We start from the raw sequence: 23,083 nt of genomic DNA on the forward strand, positions 1-23,083 counted from the left end.
AAATTGTATATCGATTCATGATTTCAATGTGTATCGCCCCAAACCCACGAAGGCAGCTGATTTGACCTTTGAGACGAATAAATGATGTGTCTAAAAATGTAGTTTCTGCACTTTCTGGCTTCATATAGGGCTGACATGAGATTATCTGCATGTATAAACACCCAGACACACAGGCCGGCCGAACCTCTTCTAGACGGCTACTAGCCATATGTTGCTGACAGACACATTTCTGGCTTGCAGATCAGTTGTTTACGACAAGTCATACAGTTAATCCTATTGCTCTGGTCCATAGCTCTAATGCTTATTAGAGCTATGGACCAGAGCTATACAGTCATCCTATAGTCATATAGTCATCAGAGCATATATAACAGCATCATTGCTGTAGGCCAAAGACAGGAGGACGCACAGCGCAAGTTAGTGCACAGAGCACACGGTCACATGGGAAATGCATGCACACAATAATTAATAATGTAAGAACACAAAGTGAGTGTGTGGGTAATGGATGCTATGGTATAGGCCTCACGACTGCACTTTGAAACGGATCTAAAAAGCCACAAACAGACCAGTGCTGAGTCCTGTGTCCTACTTATGTAAGTCATCATAGCCTCATGGGCAGATACTGCCAGCATCAATTACATCCCATCGCTTTCAGTGAGCGAACAGCCAGATGGAAAGATACAGAGGGAGAGGGAGAGAGAGAGAGAGAGAGAGAGAGAGAGAGAGAGGGGGGGTGTTAGATAGAGGCCTATTATTCCAGTTCGTGTGAGTGCCATGTACTCATTAATTCGCTTTGTGCACACGCCAACAATTTTGGGTTCGTATTACATTATAAGTAGACTATTTAAACTTTGTATTACCCATGTTTTGTCATAGAGAAAGAATTCGAATAAACACAATCCAATCAACAGTTGTTAATTGTTGTTGTTGTTGTTGTTGTTGTTGTTGCTTTTGACCGCCAAGTACAATGAATGCAAACATACATTCATTATTGTTGATAGACAATCAACGTGGTTTTCAATTAAAGTTGGGACAATTTCTACTTACCAACAGAAAGCAAAACAAACAGTGTGTGCAGCGTGAATGGAGTTATCATCTTATAAACAGGGGGTCCCTCAAACTTCTCGCCTTGAAGAAGTCCTTCTCTGTACTTGATCGTCGAGGCCCTGAAGAGAATCTTCCCAAGGAGATTCTTTCAGCACCAAGGACAGCACCACCCCTCCTCATGGGATCAGGACGCCGATCATTCCCCCACAGAAACTAGAATTATTTCAACACAAACAAATCCACACGTAGTACCGTACCGTCAATATAGGACGATGATTATGTTCAAACCAAAGCAGCCAAATACATGTCCATCTATAGTATACGATACAAATCAATCAACAACATGGTTTGGAATTGGACGTGTTAATCAATGATCGCTTTACTTACGCCAAAACTTCTGATAAAACGAAGTGGGCCTATACATTATTCCAATCCAATCGGAGGGTAAAAAATAAAACATACACATACTGAGAAAACAGCCGCCCAAGGGGGCTTGTAACAAGCGGCGGTGTCGCAAGCATTCGCATAATCCAGATATATATACCCGACTCCCCGAGATGGATTCAATTTAAAATAAAATAATAAATCAGAGAAACCTGTGGATCTCCATGATGGTTTCTCGTTGCGAGGTCTGGAGTCGCGCTGCTTTGCAGAAGAAACGACACGGCAATCGCGCGGTGAAAGTTTACGTGTCAATGTCAAAGCATTTGTTAATGATTGTTGAGCGGCTGTTCCAGAGGCTAAGCATCTGATCAAATAGGCAGGAGTAATCACGTTTTCCATCCGCAGCCCGCTGTCTTTGTTTGCACACAGCAGCCAGCCAGCCACTTAGTCCGCGCAGAACGCATGCGTGTGTCACTCCCCCGTACAGGAATAGGCTATAGTAGCCTATATAGACAGTATAAAGCTGTCAGTGGTTCTTCTCAAACTGCATTTTCATGTCAGTGATGTGTATTTGACCACCATGCACCGACCCCCATCTGAAACGATTTGTGCCTGGGATCCACATAGAGATCTGGATCAAAATGTTTCTAAATTAGGCTACTACTAATAATTATACAATTTTTCTATTAACCCACATTAAGACCGATTGAAAAACGTATGTTGCTATCAGTGGTTCTCAAGTCAAGGACCCCCAGAATTATATTGAACGCCGACCCCCCCCCCCCCCCCCCCCCTCATCTCAAAGTACTTTGTTAAGGAACCTATATAATTTTCAAGATTAAAAAAAAAAAAGTTAGCTCTTATAGCTCGTGCCACTACAAGCTGAGCTTGTAGATCTGCTATTTTTGAATAGCAAAAGTATACAAAATAGAAAATGGCGTAGATGCTTTCCCGTTTTGGGTTAAATAGCAAGCTCAGAAAAGCTAAAGTATAAAATATAAACAACAATATAAATTAACAATTTTGCTGGGGACCCCTTGGAAACTCCATTATAAGGACCCCTGGGGACCCTATTTGAGAACCACTGCTGTAAACTTGATCATAATTGCCTTCCCAGTATAGGCCTAGTGGAATCATTCATCCATTTAGAAGCTTTTTACAAGCTTGCATATACAGCACCTTTCCAAAAAATTTGAATATCATGGGAAATATGGTTTATTTCCATAATTCCATTAAAAAATGCATAGATTATAGATTCAGTGCAGACAACGTAAATGATTTAAAGTATTTATTTGTTTATCTTTATACACAAGGTTGGCTTCCAGCTCATAAAACCCACTAAAACAGAATTTCCAAAACATTGAATACTGTGAAAAGAAAATCACCATTTACTCCTCAGTTTTTGCAGAGCATGGATGCACATTCATAAATAGGATCACATCAAATCAATCAAAATATGGTACTTTCAAAACAGAAATGTTAATCTTCAATACTTGGTTGGGAATCCCTTTGCCTTCATCACTATGCCTCGATACGCCATTGCATTGAGGCAATCAGCCTGTGGCATTGCATGGGAGTTTCCTTGATGCTTGCTAGCTCAGCTCTTATTTGTTTTTGGGTCTGGTTCCCCTCATTTTCCTCTGAGATGCAGTGATATAAAAGTAGAAAAAAGTGGAAAGTGAAGTAAAAGTACTTAAAATCTTTGACTTTGCATGCTTTCATCACATCCCGGATCGACTATTGCAACAGTATATCCTCCATGGCACCACCTTCAAAGTCCTCAAAAACTTCAATACAGTATGTCCAGAACTCAGCTGCATGCCCGCCTTCCACAGACCATATTACGGCAGTCACATTGCCTAGTGGAAACAGAAACTCTCTAAATCGTTCAAAAATAACAGTCCAGCCTGGAGACTGGGTTGAGCTGTGAGGTCTAAAAGCATGAGGATCACAGCATCACTTTGATGCTGTGTTCTTAAAAGGTTCTTAAAAGGTCATTTACAACTTACTCTATAAAGGTCAGGGTTTGGAAAAGCTTTAAAACATCAAGGAGACTATGTGCAATTAAGTAGGACTGAATCTGTAAAAGTACAACTTTCTCCAAACTTTTGTGTGCCAAGGTTTTTTTTTTTTAATCAAAGGTTCCACCACTGCACGTTTGAAAAAGTTGGAAGCACACCTGATGCAAGACTATGATTAATAACATTGTAATGACATTAGGTCCGATAATCTGCCAGGCTTTCTTGAGAGCGTACAAATGGAACCAAATGGACCTGTAGGAGTCATTATTTGTATGCTCTCAGAGCTATGTGGGTCCATAACAACTGGTCTATTCTCTGATCAGTGGGTGCATGGTCCCTGCAGTGGTGGAAACTAAAGCACATGTACTCAAGTGCTGTACTTGAGTACAATTTTGAGGTACCTTTGTCATACTTGAGTATTTGCAATTTACTTCTATACATCTCAGAGGAAAATGTTGTATTTTACTCCACTACAATTGTTTTGAAAACCTACTACTAGTTACTTTGTAGATTTTGATCATTATTACAAAACATACTTCACATTTAGAGCCAGGAGATTCTTGGGCACCCCTTTTTACCCTTGCCAGGCGAAAACTGCAAAAAACTACAAATTGAGGAAATATTAGCTGACGCTGTTTCAGCGGGTCAATCTAGCATGGCTGCATGGAGGACGCTAATCTGCTAAACGGAGCCTAGCGCTAATTTGTTATTGATCTCCTAATATAGTACTTTGCCTCATATCACCTCATCTGCGCCTCAATTCGGAGATAAACGCCGCGAAAGATCGCGGCCATTACGGGACTCTATGGGGCTTTACTTGTCGCTATGGAGAGTTTCATCGTTTGTTATTAACCGTTCCAAGATGGCGGCATCCTATACGGTAAATATTACAATGATCATTTATTCTGTGCTATAAACACCCTAAAATGTAAATATACGACGGTGGTATTAAAGTGTTGGGTTTTATAAAACCTAAATATACGATTATGGCAGGAAAATATTAACCAATTTCGCCCTAGATACATTTCAGCCATTTGAAAATAGCCGATCTAGAAAGTGTTGCAGACTGTTACTTGTGTATCAGAGAAGATCTGTATGGCACTATTGACACTTTTACTTAAGTAAAACATGTTAGTACTATTTCCACCACTCCCTGTACACCCAAACAGTTACAGCAGATAACCAGCTGAAACCAGAGCCTTCTTTGCGACCACGGACCGAAGGTCGCATTTACTATGAAAACGTGCATTTCCCGTTGGTTCGTCACGCCTCCATATATGGTCATGGATCTTCACCTAGATCTGCATATATGGAGCCGGCCAGCAACTCTACATCTGACCTCAAACCTCAAACCCTTAGATCTCCATATGGAGCTGACCTCTTCTGACATTCCATATGTTGATCCTCCCCCACCCGTCCGTACTCTTCGATGTCTCCCTTTTGACTGATTCAAACTCTAGACGGGCCCGCCCCAAAGTTATTAGTGCAGCTGCGCCCGGCACGACATATGTTGATCTGACCTCATCACACCCTGCACACTCAAGACACGCTCCATATATGGCCAGACCTCCTCAAACCCTGTACACTCAAGACACGAATTCCATATGGCCAGTACAGAATCCATTCCATATGTTGATCTAACCCCCCATGCCAAAGCGGCAGCACTCGCCCTCAGGGTGTCTTACTGGTATTATAGAGTTGCGTCACCTCTGTTCACTTCGTCGGGCCAGTCCAATGTTGGCTCTTCTGTGACAAAGCCCTGAACCGGAAGTTTACGGAATGCACTGGAGTCTATGAGCGTTTGTCACTATTTCACTGGAGTCTATGAGCGTTTGTCACTATTTCGAGTTACATGAGCCATGTGACCGGTGCTGTTTTCTGCCCAGTCACTGACGCAACTCTCTAATTGAAGGCTCTAGGGGGCACGGTGGCACAGTAGGTAGTGCTGTCGCCTCACAGCTAGAGGGGATGCTGTGGGCGCTGGGGGCGTGTTCTCTCCTCTGCGTCATCAGTGCCCATACCCGAGGCGGGGTTGGCGAAATGCCCTTTCTGTGTGGAGTTTGCATGTTCTCCCCGTGCCCCCTAGGGTAGGTACCCTCACAAAAACATGCAGTAATCCTGGTCTCTAAACTACCTCCCCCTGACCAACCGGGGCGCCTGATGGAGGGGAAAGGAACTGGTCGGAATAATGTGTTCCTTCCACACGCTATGTCCAACCGGTCAGGTGAAATGAAGCAGCTTGGACTCCTCATGCATAGACTCCGCTGCCACCCAGTTTGGCAGAGGAAGTGTAGCACCCAGGATTACATTAGAAAATTGACAATGGGTGAAAAAATGGGTTGCAAAATCGTGGGATTTTATTTTTTTAAATAAAATAAATAATCTAATAGAAGGCTCTGGCTGAAACCATTTGAAACTAGAACTGCACTCTGTCGAGTGCCTACTTGCTTGTTGCAAGTAGAGCGTGCAAGTACTGTAGACCGCTACAAACTTTCAAATCTCAGCCTCTCTGTGAAAGAACGTTTGCAATATTGAATTATTAGGTTTAGCTATTTGCTACGTACCTTGCTTTTGGAGGAAAAAAAATAGTATTTTGAAGTATGGTAATGATTACTTATGCCTGTTATGGCAGTGGTGTCAGATTTCATACATGTTTACATAGGGGCATTACCTGTAGTCCACCCGACACTGAAACATCACCATCGATAACCAATTATACCCTGGCATTGGTACATATATTCATCACGTCATATGCTCATATGTCTATATATATGTATATGTCTATATGTATGTACAGTGGGGTCCCATATGTTTGTTCCTCAGTCTCAAAATAATCTCTATCAGAGCCCATAGGTACCTCTGTTAGACACACCCACAGACACACCCCCAGATTCTCAGCCACACCCACAGGTGTGTAATTTCTGAGTTGGTTAGTGGTATAATGTGGTTACTCGGGTGGTTTGATGCGTATGTCCCTTTAATCCACCCGACACTGAAACATATCATCATTACGTCACCATTGTAAACCAATTATACCCTGGCATTGGTACATATCTTCATCACGTCAAGGTACATACGCGGAAAACATACCTGCACGGTCTGCTTCCGTATGTCCCGTGCCATATGACGTCATATCTTTTGCTGCTAAGGGACATTGGTACATATCTTCATCACATCATGGGACATACTCTTCGTAGCATGACGGAAAACATACCTGCACGGTCTGCTTCGTGCCAGCATATGACGTCATATCATATGGTACTAAGGGACATACGCATCGTAGCACCTGACTGATAACATTACTTGCACGCTCTGCTTGCGCAATTAACAATGACTCCACCCTTTAGAAAGGTTTACCTTCCTGCTTCGGGATGGAGCTTTATAGCAGAACAAAGTCAAAATATCTGTGTGTTCCAGCAGCCGTCACTCATAATCAGATGAACAAGACATAGCAACATTGCAGATACAATAGAAGAAACCTATTCTGGTGGTTTTCGATAAGAAATAAATACTGAATATTTGAGCACTTGAGAACTTTACGGTTTCCTATTGTGTGTGTAGTTTATAAAATGTGTGTAAAGGAGATAGGCATCTTGTCAAGAGTGAAGATTACATTATTTGTCATTTCTGTCTGCAAACATCGGACAACGAAATTGCATTTCTCCTAAAAGACAGATAAAAGAGAAAGGCAATTTCGTGTTCAAACCTTGAATCTTACACAGTCGACTGGAAGCCAAATGTCCATAAATAAAGTACCCAGAACCTGCATGATATGAATACATACTGCATAGACAGAATACAAATATCTGGGAGTAAGCCCGATTTATACTTCGTAGTACATACGTGTCGCATTGTAAATGGTAAAATGCTGAATAGCACCTTTATCCAAGGCGCTGTACATAGATTGTGCATGCCGAACATAGCCGATCTACAAGCTGACAACGTGTTGCATCCACAACACAAGTGTGAGCATGTAGATCAGCTATTTTTGAGTGGTGTCTGTCTGTCTGTCTGTGCCAAAAAAATGAGCATGGTTGCTACGGTCACCCAGTTCACACGGGTGTGATTTCATTACGTCAGACATTACGTCAGACCACAGCTGATCAGTCTATATAAGACCTTACACCACTCAGTTCACACGGGTGTGATTTTTTGGAATGCACCAAGGTCCAATTATAATTGCATAATGGAGCTGGTAAAGCACCATGAATACATCATCATCCCACTCATCTAATGATGATAAAATGACTGTGACCTTGTAGTAAGTACATATGTCAAGTAGAAGTCTAGAATGAAGTATTCTATTTTGCATGCAGCTTGCCAGCAGCCGCTGTAGCTTCAACCGTATATTCCTCAACTGATATCATCACACCCAGATGGCTTGAAGCACCCATGAGGGCCGCTATATTAACCACTCATCTTAGAGAACCGGTCTTGCGACACACTGTGAGATCATCAGCTATTTTGGCAAATGTTCCCCCTCAGAATAGCTGGCATGCTGGGGTTCAAGTGGTTAACACAGACAGACAGACAGACAGACAGACAGACAGAATCCTTTTACTTTTTTTAGAGGAATGACATTGCTCTTGCTGTGTACACTTTTAAAATCCTGAGAGTAAAATGTAACTCCATGGGTCCATTTCCAGTGTCTCCCAGTGTCAGTGCCTGCGTGCGTGCCCTTAGAGCCTTCATTCTGCTTCAAAAAGTAGGTTAATGAGAACCCGGCCTCAGATCTTAAAGACACCATCCACAGTCAGTGAACATCACAATAGTGGCTGCTTCTCAATGTGGGGTTCGGGGACCACCAGGAGGTCCAAATGGACCCTCTCAGCATGGGCTGAGCATTTTACACGCACTTCCCAAAAACTGAGTCACGGACACATTTTTATGGGTCCCTCCATTTTAAATGTTTTAAATGTTCTCATGAATTAAAAATAAACTTCAATGATTTTTTTCAGTAGTTAAGCAAAAACGTTTTGGAACCACCATTCTACAGTGTAGATTGGGACTCCGAAAGAAAGTGTTTTTGTATACTCAGAGATACAGACCTTTGACGGTCCCCATGTGGGGCCCTGAACCAGACGTTGTATTGGCTGGTGGTAAATATGGAGTATAATGCGAGGCTTATACAACCTGCAAGGATTTACTGTAAGGATTCCTCGTGGATTATGTTTATTATTGTTTTAATTCCCTACATGTGGACATCTATATGCTGCCCCCCCGACACATCAAAACAACTGGAATCGAGGTCCTATAGTGCTTATGCTGATTAGAAGTGCTTACTCGGTTTTCAATTAATCGAGAACAGACACTTGCAATGTAATTGAAATCGTTTCTTTTACAGCATGTCCTCTCATCTCTCCCCCCCCCCCCCCCCCCCTCCTATAGTTTACTATGAATGGTAGTATAAAAATAACAGCATAAAAGGCAGCTGAGTGTGATCCTTTGTTCCTGACAGCAGCAGCAGCAGCAGCAGCAGCACTATACAGTGAGATCCGGCCTCCGGGAGGGTTCATTCCAATCTCAGAGCTAAATAAACCCCCTCTGATCATGTCGCCATGGTAACAGTGATGCACAGCAGCAGCGTCACCACAGCGACCATCGGAGGAAGCAGAGCGTGAAAAAGAACAGACCACTTAGCTCAGCTCTGCTCTGATTCCTCCCTTACATCCATCCTTGATTCCAGTGTTCATTTTGACAGCAAATTTTGATTTTCTTTTAGTCAGTCTTTTGAATAAAATTCCATTTTGTTTTTTTGTTTTAGTCTAGTCTAGTTTTAGTCGACTAAATATCATGAGACTACTATTTTGGCGGGCCCTGGTGGCGTCGTAATGGCTTATTTTACATAACACTTTTACACGTTTCATGCTGAAAATAACCGATCTACAAGATCACAACGCATCATAGTTTTAGTCGACTAAATTATCACTGCTTCCTTCCTGACGATTCTGGTTTTCTCAAACGCCCCTGAATGAGTTTATTTTTTTGTTTTTATTATTCATAGCGATAATGTTGATCATATAATTTCATATAGCGTAAAAATGAGAGAAAACTGAAGAAATGGCAGATTCTCTAGAAAAGACAGTCTAGTGTGTGTGTGTGTGTGTGTGTTTCAGTTTTCTAGGGATTTGAAAGGATTTCAAGATTACAACATGGCTTACAGGCTGCTGTGCTGTTGATATAGGCCGGGAAAGGCGGGAATTAAGAGTAAAGTCTATACTTTCTCTCTCTGTGTGTGTGTGTGTGTGTGTGTATGTGGGGGGGGGGAGCTAATATTACAGAGCTATATATAATATATTTCTAACCTGGTGACTCTTCCTTGCAGTTTTAAGTGATTCAATTATAAGTAGGCTATCCTGCCCCTGAGCCTAAATAAAATATTATATTCCTTTTAAACTGGAAATGCACGTCTCTGCTCCTCTTTATCTCAACCCTGTGAGTATTCAATGTGTATTATATTATGTTCAATGGGTGAAACTCCCAGGGTGGCGTAGTCTGGTATTCTGTTTCCTGGCCCATAGAAGCCCACCAAGGAGGCCACGAAAGCATTGTTACTACCTGCTGTATGTAGTATGTGTAAAGTGGTACGAAATAGTGGAAATGCAATTAGAATCGTTGCAAAGAAGTGTGATGAATTAACTAAATATCCACATGTGTTTATAGTGGTGCGTTGCCTACATGATGTAACATTTAATCCACACTTAGCAATGGGGGGGGGGGTTCCAGGGGGTCCCCTGCAAAATGTGTTAATTCACTTCTTTACTGCCATCTAGTGTTCAAAAACTTTGACTGCTTCTCTGCCGCTCGTTCACTAGATTGATTTGTTTCCGGGTTAAACAGGAAGGTGGGGGCTTCCGGAAGTGGAACGACACAACACAGCCCACATCCTTTAGCTAGCAGTACAACCAGCTACATTTTCTCAGCGATGCGATACAAAATCACAAATGATTTATGATCGTCGGGTGCACGCCGGCTCACCATGGACAGCTCTCGAACCTTTGGAGATACGACGCTTTGAAAATCGGGTTATAATGGGGGCTCAACGGAGCTGGATTTAGAAATCGCATCGCTGCTGGTGAAGGAGGAGGGCTATACTACCCGGAGAAATGCTAAAAGGTAAACAGACTGACGGCGCGTTCATATATACAGTAAACGTTTGTCTACGCTTATAAACGTAGCTGGCAAGACCTGTTCTTCTTCATTTCACTACTATACACCTTTAAGCACTTTTCACCACTGCTGCTTGTTTGTCAGTTCAAACCACATTATGTGAAAAGTTTTTTTTTCTTCTGCTTTGTTTTTCTAATCAAGCTGATTGAAACCTTTTGTCCCACACCATATTTCCCTTTTCTCTTCTCTGAAAATCTGTGTTAAAAAAAGTAATAAAATAAAATAAAAGGTTTGTCCTGATATCAGTGACAGAATGAAACATCACATCATTGATAAGATAAGCCAGTATTGAACCTCACAGGCAAATTCAGGGAAAGTCAACAATCTGCAGGGCTGCCTAAATGTCAACCTACTTGATATAAAAGATCGAGAGCTTGTACAGATCACAGAAACTGATCAAATCATCTTGCAATACAAATTGCAAGATGAATCCTTCATTTTATCTCATCGCGCTGCTGTCTTGTGGACTAACTTTGGTGCGACCCGTAGGTGCACAGACTAGTCTAGACTCCGGATCGTCAGCTGATGGAGACCAAACAGCGTTAACCAAACAACAAATACTGGACAGGAACGCGGGGTGGAAGCTGTCGATCGACGAAGTGCTGGACACATTTTTCGAACTGATTGAACAATTTACAATTTAGGCATTTAGCAGACGCTCTTAATCCAGAGCGATTTATATTAGGCAAGAACAAAAAAGCATGGGAATACATCACATAAATATAAAATGCATTTATCATGAAACATGCGTAAGCTAAGAACGTAACTAGAACATATCTATATAATGACACTATACATATAAACTATACATATATACTATACTATGCTATACATATGCACTATGAAGTGCTATGACTACATACAATGCAATTATTGTGCTGTCTACAATAATTGCATTGTATGTAGTCATAGCACTTCATAGTGAAAGATTGAAAGAACACAAGCTCTGGAAAAACTGGTGGAGAAGTTAACTACGCGAGGTGAGGTGTTGTTTGAAACAAGATGTTCTTTGTTGCTGTCAGGCTGAAACCTCGCAGCTCCATATCCCCGTAAATCAATGCCCTACTTTTTATTTATTGAGTCAGAAACATGTATGTATGCATGTATGTAATTCCTGAGAAAAACTTTTTTTTTCACATTTTATGTCACTGTTGACAGACTTTAACCCATACTTGTTTTGTGCATAACGCCCTACTTGATCAAACTACAGCGTCTCACACAAAAGCATAAAGATTTGCTGATCCGTGACAGCGTTCCGAGCTTGTCGATTTGCTACTTTTGCTATTTTTTTTATTTGAATCCTGAAAAGTAACAGTTTTGGACATATGAGGTTTAGGGATGGAGCTTGTTAATTTTTATTGATAATGAGCACCTTACCAATCAGGCTTATCGAGCCGGGTTCTTATTGAGCCCACTATCAAGCATTTTTATTATTTTGTGGAAAGACGGGAGACAATAAATTCTGAACAACTAGTATCTTTTACTATGATGACCCAGCTCCAGTGATAAGGCTGGTCGGCGGCCGACACGAATGTGAAGGCACACTAGAGGTCTTCCATGACGACGACTGGGGGACGGTGTGTGACGATGGTTGGGATATGGATGATGGGAAAAAATAGAGTCCGCAACACTGGTATGACAACTCAGCTCCACTGGTTTATTTGATTCGACGTTTCGATCCCTTAGGATCTTCTTCAGGATATGGATGATGCCCGCGTAGTGTGTAGAGAGTTAGGCTGTGGAATGACGGTCACGCAAGCCGGTCGCGCACATTTCGGAGAGGGTATTGGGGACAGTATGGTACAGTAACTCCTAGTGTACAGGCAGTGAATCACGGCTCTCAGGGTGCAACCGTGGAGAGATTGGACGCCACACCTGTGGCCACAATGAAGATGCTGGCGTTATACAGTATGTGAAGGTAAATATATAATGACTATGAACACTGTACATGTAGCATTATGGACGGAACTGTTAGTAGAATGTGGGTTGCCATCACATTTCAATATGTTTTAAGGATTTGTTTTAAAGCCATTTATAGCATTGACTGTTCCTATTTTTGTATTATTAGTTGAAGTAGCCTAGTCATTACTACATGGTCATTTTAACACTTTGATTGCTGGAAGATCTCAACAGGCCTATTTGGATGTTGCTGCCATTTAACATTGCACAAAGGCCTTGTTCGGGGGCCCACAGTAAAATGTTCTCTTATAGCGAGAATCACACGCCTACATCAAAAGAAAGCTGAACTTGTCCACTTCAATTAAAAAAATACATTTTGATTTTACCATGTTCCATTCTGGAGATATTGACCTTTTTGCAACACCTGCATTTGCCTGGAAGTGGTTATCTTGAACAGCGAGCAGAGTTATGGATGGTTTAAAGTCAGAGACATTGACAGGCAGATATAAAATTGAACCCAATAAATATCCTATACATCCTATACACCGAATGAAAGCCCTGAATGTGTACTTTTACGAGGAAAACAGTAAACATTGATCCCATCTACAGTTAGACAGTAATTGGTTATTGAATGCAGCTTGTGCCCACCAGATAACTTCAGAGAAGACATGGACGTGAACTCCTCAATATTCACAAAATAAGGCCTATAGCGACATATAAATACTATATACCGTATGAAACAGAAGACTCTCTGCTTTCATAAGAAAAAAACTTCTACTGTAGTAATAATAAAAATCACACCCCTGTGAAGTGAGCGGTGCAACTCTGTCCCATATTGCACCACTCACTTCACATGGGTGTGATTTTTATTATTACTACAGTAGAAGTTTTTTTCTTATGAAAGCAGAGAGTCTTCTGTTTCATACGGTATATAGTATTTATATGTCGCTATAGGCCTTATTTTGTGAATATTGAGTTCAGGTCCATGTCTTCTCTGCAGTTATATCTGGTGGGCGCAATGTGCATCCACCCAGTATCCAATTTATGACAAACTGTACATGGGATCAATGTTTACTCTTTTCCTCGTAAAAGTACACATTCAGGGCTTTCATTCGATGTATAGGATGTATAGCATATTTATTGTGTTTATTGTTATATCTGCCTGTCAATGTCTGACTATAAACCTTCATAACTATGCTTTCTTTTTGATGATGATGATTGCCGCCTCGCCTAATCTATCTCACTGCTTTCATTGTTTTGATCGCAGTAACATTGGGGGGGGGGGGGGGGGTCATGGGCACATTGGGCAGCAAAAGTCTTGATCCGTACGGCTATAAAAAGTCCCATTTCACCGTTCGGTTCAGAACTATAGTATAACGGTGAGACGCGTTGTCATCATCAGCTGATTTTGTTTTTCAAGCTAGTGAAGTATATTTACTAACAAGAGAACATGCCTGGGCATGCAGGTTGGAGGCGATGGAGGAAAAAAAAAGATTCCCCCGGCTGTGATGTCAACGACAACGGATCACAACACCACGGTTTAGGACGCGGAAAAGTTCGTTATACATTACACCCGGGTCGATTACGTCCCCGATGCGTTCATTGCGGTCTTATCACTACAATTATAATGAATAAAAAAGCGTTACAATCACACGTCCGAGCGATCTCCGATTATGACGGTTCTGCATGGCGATACGTGATCCACCAACGGCACACTGTCTTGTCGTGGCGGCCCGTCGATACTGTGGTTAGTTCGTAGTATTGTAGGCTCGGGGATCGTTTGGTCGCTACAGTATGAAGAAGGAAACATGCATCTGTCCATGTGTGTTGCAGACGCAATGCAATGCCGATCGGTTGTTTTTTTCCGAGAGACAGAGCCAGCCAGGACAGAGCCCCCATCTCGCAGGCTCCTCCTGCAGGAGAAACAGGAGGGGAGGGGGGAATCGAGTAGTATAGTGTTGTGTGAAAGCCAATAGCTGGAGGAAAGCCTGGTGAGGCGAGGTTAGGTGAAATGTGATTCTTTTCATACACCGACTGGATCATTCCATGGGCGCGTCCATTTTAGACTGGCTTAGTGGCTTCTACACGTAAAGCGGCCCGCCCTCCTGTTTTCAGGATGGGAGGGGGTTTTTTTTTTTTTTGGTTTTTTTTCTGATCACGTGAGCGGGACTAAGCAACAATGATAGGGCGATGGTTCTTCATTGTCCGGGTGGGTAAAAAGATGAATGAAAGTATGCTATAAAAAAGTGATTGAAACGTATTGATACGTGATCCGCACCCGACGTTTGATTAATTGATAACGTATTGATACGCGATCCGCGTTGGGAGTGTTAATAGGAAGGCTGAGAGGGAGACGGTCTGTTAGGAAGAGGAGGAAGTTATCAGTTTAAATTCATTAAGTCAGTGAAGGCAAGTGTTTTAACGAGGCACTGTACCTTTCTGTTTTAAATTAAACACATATTCCATAGACAAAACAACAGGGCTTCTCTCACTTTGTATTTTATGAAATCAATTTTTTTGAGGGTACATACCCTCACAAAGAACATGCAGTAATCCTGGTTTTTTAATCAACTGCAAAGAGATCGAGGGCCTGGGGGGGTTCAAACATGCATTTTGACAATTCATTATGTATATCTTTTCACACTATAGGAAGACAGATAGAGGAGGCATGTATCCTAAAAATAAACAGAGATGTGTTTACGAGCCCAGAGCGGGAGATAATGCCGTACCCAAACACTACACATCATCACATGATGATGGAAATGTTCGCACGTGATGATGTAAATGCGCGCGCGCACACACGCACACACACACACACACGCACACACACACACACACACACACAGACACAGTCTCTGAAAAGTCCTACCAGACACGCCAACAGCATCGCGAAAAAGTACTCAAATGTCTTACTTGAGTAAAAGTATCAAGTAAATGTCCGGAATGCAAAATGTACTTGAGTACAAAAGCAGTACAAAAAGTAAAAGTAGGCTACTCATTATGCAGATTGTCTCATTTCAAATGCATAACAATATTTTTGAAAATAGCAGATCTACAAGCTCACAATGCGTCGCATCGCGACTCAAAAGTATTGATATTTGGAATATTCCAGTAAAGAAAAAGTACCTGAAAAGTTAACTTAAGTACAGTACTACTTAAGTAAATATGATGTGCTACGTGCCTGCACCACTGCACATTCTGCACACACAGGAGCTAATCTAACCGATAAGACAACATCAACTCTGTTGGCACAGGGCTGCAGCCCCACACCGATAGCAACTGAACGGCGCATGGCTTCCATATGACCTTCTGCGTTGGCTCGACGCCCAAACGCCCGCACTGTGGGAAAAGTGACTTTCTATTATGGGACGAATGGAAACATCCAACCAGAGCGAGGCATCACTCCAGCACCACACGACCAAAAGGGCCAAAAATAGGTTATTTTAAGTGGCGTTGAAATGGTTGGGATACAGGTAGCCTGTTTGGTTATGATCTTAACACACTTGGAGGTGATATAACTACAAATTCATCATCCAACGTCATTCCGAGCTTCGGAAAGGTGTTCTGACTTTCCTGAGTCAGGACACAAATATTTTCGGAGTATGTATTGGTCTTAGCGCATGAAAAGACAAGATGGAGAGAGGAGGGGGGAGGGGAGAGAGAGAGAGAGAGAGAGAGAGAGAAACAGGAGACAGAAGACAGTAGGATGTGTTTTTGAATTACAACCACATCTCAACAACACAAGGGAGAGTTTGTCACAGGCAGCAGACTGCAACAGATGTGGGCCTATCTGTTCGCTCGAGCGAAGGCTAATATCTTGATTAGAATATGGAAATTAATGAAGCCGTCCTCAAGAGACTCTGCATACCATAACTCCTTGCACGGAATTATTTATGCAAGATGACATTTTATTGTGTCATAAGACCAGCTGCCAAGACATTATTTCTGTCTTGGTTCACAGGCAAGATAATTCAACACCACACTCACTGCTCAATTAGTCAATTACTCAGTCATGTTACAGGCGAAAACTATATGAACATTTCCACAAAAAAAAAACTAAGAAAATCCTAAAAATTCACTTCATTTCTCTCAAATAGCAAAAATAACAGATCTAGACACTTAAAAAGAGAAGTATATATGGTTTAGTTGGTTAAAGAGACCATCCGCCAGGACGTTCACGCTGAACAAGTTGAACACAGATTGCAGCATTGTACATGTCATGCATCATCATTCTCCATTAACCTGAACCGCAGAGAAGGTGCAACTAAACCGAACCAAAAAGCCCCAGAGCGAGCAGCTACTGTACGTTCACATCCTGGTTTGCATCAGCAGTATGGGTAGGCCCCGCCGTGTTTTCTATCGCCCCGGCACGATCCACTTCCCGTTCCTCTTTAACGTCAGAACGCAGTGCATCGCGGTTCTCTGCGGGCGGCGGTGGCTGACCGCCGGCTAAAGAAGTCTCGGGGCCAGATCTCTGGACGGCTTCATCGCTCTGAGCCTGGGGTTCGGATGTGTTGTCCACCTCAAGCGTATCGACTCCACCTTCGCTCGTTTCTCCCTCGGACGTCGGGCCGCGTGGATCGATGCCGTTGATGTTCTCCTGTTGAGAGTGCTGCTGTTGTTGCTGCTGCTGCTGCGCGGCGCTGCCATCGATCGGTGCTTGTTCTGCGGTGCCCTCCTCCTCCACCTCCACCTCCTGGCGCTCCCTGATGCGGCCCAGAGTGAGCTGCAGCTCGTCCAGGCGCTGCAGCACGTAGCGTCTTCTCAGCTCCAGCACCACGGTGCCGTTGCGGCTCAGGGAGGGCAGCAGCTCCGGGCTGGAAGAAGGCTGCAGCGGTAGGTGGAAAAAGGTTAACTAAATTGTAAAAAGTAAAAGTATAGCAATGCTGCAATTTAGAAAGATATACTATGTTACGTCAAGTACAGTATAAAAGTCCAGAATTCAAAATGTAACCGAGTAAAGGTATACAAAAGTATTGGCATCAAAATGTAATTAAAGGACCACTTTTCAACTTCTCTTCCTATAATTGGTCCTAACTAATGTTCATGATAAAAACCACCATTTTTTCCTACTCAGTCTGTGTCTCATAGGAAGGCTGTTGGCAGTTCAGAAACCCGTCCACCAGTGACATCATCGATGGTGAATCCAAGCTAATAGAAACGGCAGGCTTTCTTTTCCTGAAAAGTTGCAATGCAAAAGTTGAAGCCATCGTTCTCACGATAATAAAAATCGAAATATATTTTAAAACAAATCTTGTTTAAAAAAAAATCTGCCTAATGATGATGTCACTGGTGGACGGGTGTCCGAACTGCCCAAAGCCCTCCTATGAGACACAGACTGAGTAGGAAAAAATGGTGGTGTTTTTGTTTTATCATGAACATTAGTTAGGACCAATTATATGAAGAGATGTTGAAAAGTGGTGAAGTGGTCCTTTAAAGTACCAACAGTGACAGTACTGATTATATAGAATGTCCCATTTCAAGTTTTCAAATGTATAAACAGATTTAGAAAATCGCCGAGCTCTTAGATCGTGAGCTTGTAGATCGGCTATTTTCAAATGACTTAAACGTAAATAGGGCTGAAGTGGTTAATGTACCCGGTATGTTTCATAATACTTATGTAAATGTACAAAGTAACTAAAGTTTTCAAATCAATGTAGTGTAGCAAAAGCACAATATTTGGATCCGAAATGTAGTGGAGTAGAAGTAAAAGTATTGGAAATTGGAAACAAGTAAAGTACAAATACCTCAAAATTGTACTTCAGTACAGTACCCTACTGCGCCAAACCCGGCTTTTTAAGCGCTTGTCTTTAATCCATGTTTTAATCCGATCGCATCGTTAGCTACTATTGCTAACCCAACAACATCAAGTGGGACAGTGGCCGCGGCCACTGCCATAGCATCATATTAATTAACCACTTGAACCCTAGCATCCCCATTCTGGGAATGGGGACATTAAAAGAAAATAAGGCAAAGATTCTGTGAAGATGGCACATCTACAAGCTTGGGAGTTTGTACATTGTTGTCTCTATGTTACAAGGGACTATGACATTAGCCTGGATATATCATATTACTGCACATCACGTGGTCTCAGTGAAAACAGTCAATTTCTCCCGGTTATCTCCCCGTCTTGAGATGTATTTTCCCCGGACAGAGTCCATGCAGGCTTACACCCTCGGGACACCCAGACACAAAATAGCGCTTCTCATAATTTCAATAAATAAGCATGAACAAACTAATTCCCATGAACAATGTTGGTATAAATAAGACATCCGAGGGGAAATATATATTTTATATACACAGGTTTACATATACTTTTTATTTAATTTTTTTATGTAAACCCATTTCCTGGTTTATTGGTGCGAGCGGGGGGAGACATACAGGCAGGGAGAGAGAAATGCTTATCTCGGTGAGCAGTATCAATACAGTAGATAAGAGTACATTATAAATGTGGGGGTGTTGGGGGGGGGGGGGTAGTAAATACAATAAAATATTCCCCAGGCAGGCGTAGTGTAACATCAAATTATTAGCTAATCAGATTATGTCACAGGGTCTTCAAGTGGTTATAGCTCAAACAAAGCTGCAAACAAATGTGCATTCAGTGCATGCTTTGTAACACAGCACATGCAATATGGAAATATTCATAACCACATTGCTTGTGTACATGCAAAAAAGGGAAGTATGTAAATACTGTTGTGTACTGTATGCTGAAACAAAAGGAACACGGGAATATACATGCATCGCGCACGCACGCACACACACACACACACACACACACACACACACACACACACACACACACACACACACCTCAAGGCTACTGTATAAGGTATGGCATCAGAATCATGAATGGTCATCTGTGTGAGTTATTATGCATAATAGTCCATAGGCCAGACGCCTCGCTTTCGGATATCGTTGCCATAGAGAGGGACAAAGGGACAATGTCATTTTTGTATTGCTACATCATGTCTGTATAGTTTATGAAATGATGTGATAGCAATGTCAAAATGGCCCTTATATCTGAAGTTATTAGTGCAGCCACGTCCGGCAGCCGGCGAAAACTAGAGTTCTCAGCAGGCCCGAAAAGTAATTGTTCTAACCCCCCATGCCAAAGCGCCAGCGCTCGCCCAGCAGTCTGCTGTCACCCAGGGGGATGCGTGCACCTCGCCCTGAGGCGTCTTACTGGTAGTATAGTATGGACTATTGGTCAGTGGAACACATTACCTTAGTCTTACTGGTAGTATAGTATGGACTATTGGTCAGTGGAACATATTACCTTACTGGTAGTATAGTATGGACTATTGGTCAGTGGAACACATTACCTTAGTCTTACTGGTAGTATAGTATGGACTATTGGTCAGTGGAACACATTACCTTAGCCTGCGAGGCAGCACTGTGCTCTCTCTCTCGTTGCCATGTGTTTATCTGGACTCTCTTCTCCAGCTGGACACTCAGGTCTAAGAAGGACTCGTTGAGACCATCTATCTCCTGCTCGACACAGGACATCTGCGCAAAAAAACACAAATGTTAGCAGCAGTTACACTTCATATCGTCTGTCGGGTTTAAAGCTCACAAATTCAAAATTCAAATTCAAAAGACGCAAAAGTAGCAGGTCTTGTAGATCTGATACTTTTGAGTGAAGTGTGATCAAGGGTAACAGGTACGGTCGCCCCAATTCCATCTCGCCCCATCTTTTTTCCGCCAACCTCACGCCGACAGCTCGGTGCGGCGGTTCTTGTATTCTTTATTTTGTTTTACTGAGAATAAGGTTAGAAATAAGTTTAGGGTTAGGCATAGTTTTACTGGGGTTAAGTTTAGGAATAGGGTTAGGTTTAGGCATAGTTTTACTGGGGTTAAGTTTAGGAATAGGGTTAGGTTTAGGCATAGTTTTACTGAGGTTAATGTTAGGAATAAGGTTAGTTTTAACCGTTTAAGCATAATTTACTTTAGGAATACCAGGTCGCGCTGTTCCGCCGACTGTACGCCCGGGGTGAGTTGGTAAAGGGGCGAGTTGTTTTGTATTCTGATCAAGTAGGGCGTTAATTTGTTTAAAAAAATATATATAGAAAAAGTGCCCCATGGGGCACAGGTCTCCACCAGGATAATAGCGTTTGTGATGTTTGGACAAAAATGTTTAGGAGTAATGAATGAACATGAACATGTTTTTTTTTTTTTTTTTTGCAATAATCTGTCGTCTGGTGGTTGCAATAAAATCAAATATATAACACGTAACAGTGTATTCATAATGTGTAGCAGTGCGCAATAAAGTTATTGTACACAGATCGGTGCAGTTATAGGCGCCACCATGAGGCTGATTTGAAATTTGCAAGTGCCATTTCTTCCTAGTGGGAATGTGCGTACATAATTTCACAGAAATCGCACGCTGTGTTCAAGATTTGAGGCATTTTGTCAAAAATGGACCAATCCTGCAAACTTTGGAAGGTAATCTTAGCCAATCAGGATGGCATATGGGAAAGCAGACAGATTTGTGTTGATCCCATGACTATAGAGATAGTGTATACCGATTTGCGTGATAAATGGATAAAATGCGTACGAGTAACCTACAGAAATGTGTTTTGCCAAAATCATGGTGGTGCTATAAGCGACAGATGTGAAAAATGCAGGGTTTTTCCTTGGCCTCTACGGAGTACGCATACAAAGTTGTACAGAGATCGGTGCAGTTTTAGGTAAGAACACGAATTGGCCTGATAGGCTGATATAGCGGCACCATGATGGTGATTAGAAAGTGCCATTTCTTCCTCTGCCTAGTGCCGTGGAATGTGTAAACATAATTTCACGGCAATTGCACGCTGTGATCATGATTTTATGCATTTTGTTAAAAACTGACCAATCCTGCATACGTTGGAAGGCAATCTTAGCCAATGGGGATGGAATATGGGGTATGTGTATACCGATTTGCGTGATGTATGGATAAAATGTGTACAAGTAATATGCAGGCCTTTGTGGAAAAATTGGAAAGATTGGCTGTACACGGACGGAAGAACGGACACACGGACAAACATACTCTCCCCATGCCTTCGGCTGGTAGAGACAAAAAACGTGCCCAGGGTGCCGGCCCAGTTCCGAAACGGTCGAGAAATGACAGAGTTACCGTGTGGAGGTCCCCAGGGGGTCCCCAGAACATCCAGACCCTCAGGAACGCGTCCAGGGGGCCGGCCTAGTTACGGCGAGCCACCCCGCTTCCGGAATGGTTGAGAAATGACAGTTACCATGTGGGTTCCCCAGGGGGTCCCTCTACTCTACTGTACTGTCACTATACTGTACTGTACTGTCACTGTGTGTTAGGCTACACAACAGTGACACTTGGTGGTGAAAACCAACCAAACGCTATTTTCGTGCTCGGACAAAGCCAGCCAGCCAGCCAGCCACCGACCCAGGGACACACATAGCTGCCTATAGGAGTGGTTGCACAACTCAAAAACACCTAAAGTTAAAATAAGGATATAAGAGGTTTCTGTCTGACAACAGCGATATAGAGAGTCTCTGTTGAGTGTGCACCATATAGTAAAAATAACGAATTATTAATTGTTAACTGATACTGACCTGGACGGGTGTGCCTTTGGGTGACAGACCTGCAAAAACAATGCATTGGAAAGAAAAAATATATATTATTCATATAATTTGTGAATTGAATTTATATTAAAATGTTGGTTGGTTTTGGCACCAGGTTCTCAACATGGGGGCAGAAACAAGGGGGAGGGGGTAAAGAAGAAGAATATTATATTTCAGAATCAACTTTAGTTTTACAAGTAAAAAAGTGTGTGAAATTTTGTTTTTGTGCATAGTTCCCATCGTGCCAAAGTTGATACAAAGTCGATTCTGCAGGTATTATTCTCTCTGATTCCAGTTGTCCCTGTTGAGCACCGACAAGCCCTTTATCTACCTCAGGGGGTGCCCACACTTTTTTTGACTTGAGAGCTACTTTCAAAATGACAAACTCAACAAAAAAATAATATTGAATTGCTGAAAATAGTTAAACAATGTACCTGAGGGGTCTTTGGAATAGTGGCAATGGCATTACATACTAACGCACTTGGAATGGGAAATACAGGGAGAAACTTTTAACTGATACTGATGTTTGTGATACAATACTTGGAAACAAAGTATTGCATTGTGGGTTTGAGCTGAGGCCCTTTTTGATTATTGCATTGTGGGTTTGAGCTGAGGCCCTTTTTGATCAAGTCAATCAAGTCACCTTAATTCAAGTGGCAGATGCCTTTTTTATTTTGCATTTAAATAATATATATTTTAGGCCTTTAGGGCATATCATGTGGTCTACCTGCACAGCCTTTGTGATCTACTGGTAGATCACGATCTACCTTTTGGGCACCCCTGAACTAGTTGAAGCGTGTTGGACTTTGTACCTACACCCTATACAAGATTTGTGTTATTGTCTCCACCAGGCCGAAGGCATGGGGAGAGAGTATGTTTTGCACTCCGTCCGTCCGTCCGTGTGTCCGTGTGTGTGTCCTTCCGTCTGTGAACAGCTAATCTCCGGCACCGTTAACCCGGTCAATGTCAGAACGGCCTGTTATTGCGCCACC

The 23,083-nt window shown here is 42.3% G+C and overlaps 1 protein-coding gene across 1 annotated transcript in view; it reads right to left on the reverse strand.

The window, feature by feature from the left end:
• Positions 1–16,483: 16,483 nt before the first annotated feature.
• The window catches only part of LOC306931991 (uncharacterized protein), a 202,584-nt gene continuing 195,984 nt past the window's right edge, over positions 16,484–23,083 (reverse strand). The window contains exons 102-104 of the mRNA XM_079513696.1: positions 22,083–22,111; positions 19,893–20,024; positions 16,484–17,346 (exon numbers count right to left, since the gene is read on the reverse strand). Coding sequence (XP_079369822.1) covers positions 16,816–17,346; positions 19,893–20,024; positions 22,083–22,111 — 692 coding nt within the window. The 3' untranslated portion in view covers positions 16,484–16,815. The remainder of the gene's footprint in view (positions 17,347–19,892; positions 20,025–22,082; positions 22,112–23,083) is intronic.

Source organism: Electrona antarctica, assembly GCF_951216825.1.
Source record: "Electrona antarctica genome assembly, chromosome: 11".
Classification (NCBI taxonomy): domain Eukaryota; kingdom Metazoa; phylum Chordata; class Actinopteri; order Myctophiformes; family Myctophidae; genus Electrona; species Electrona antarctica.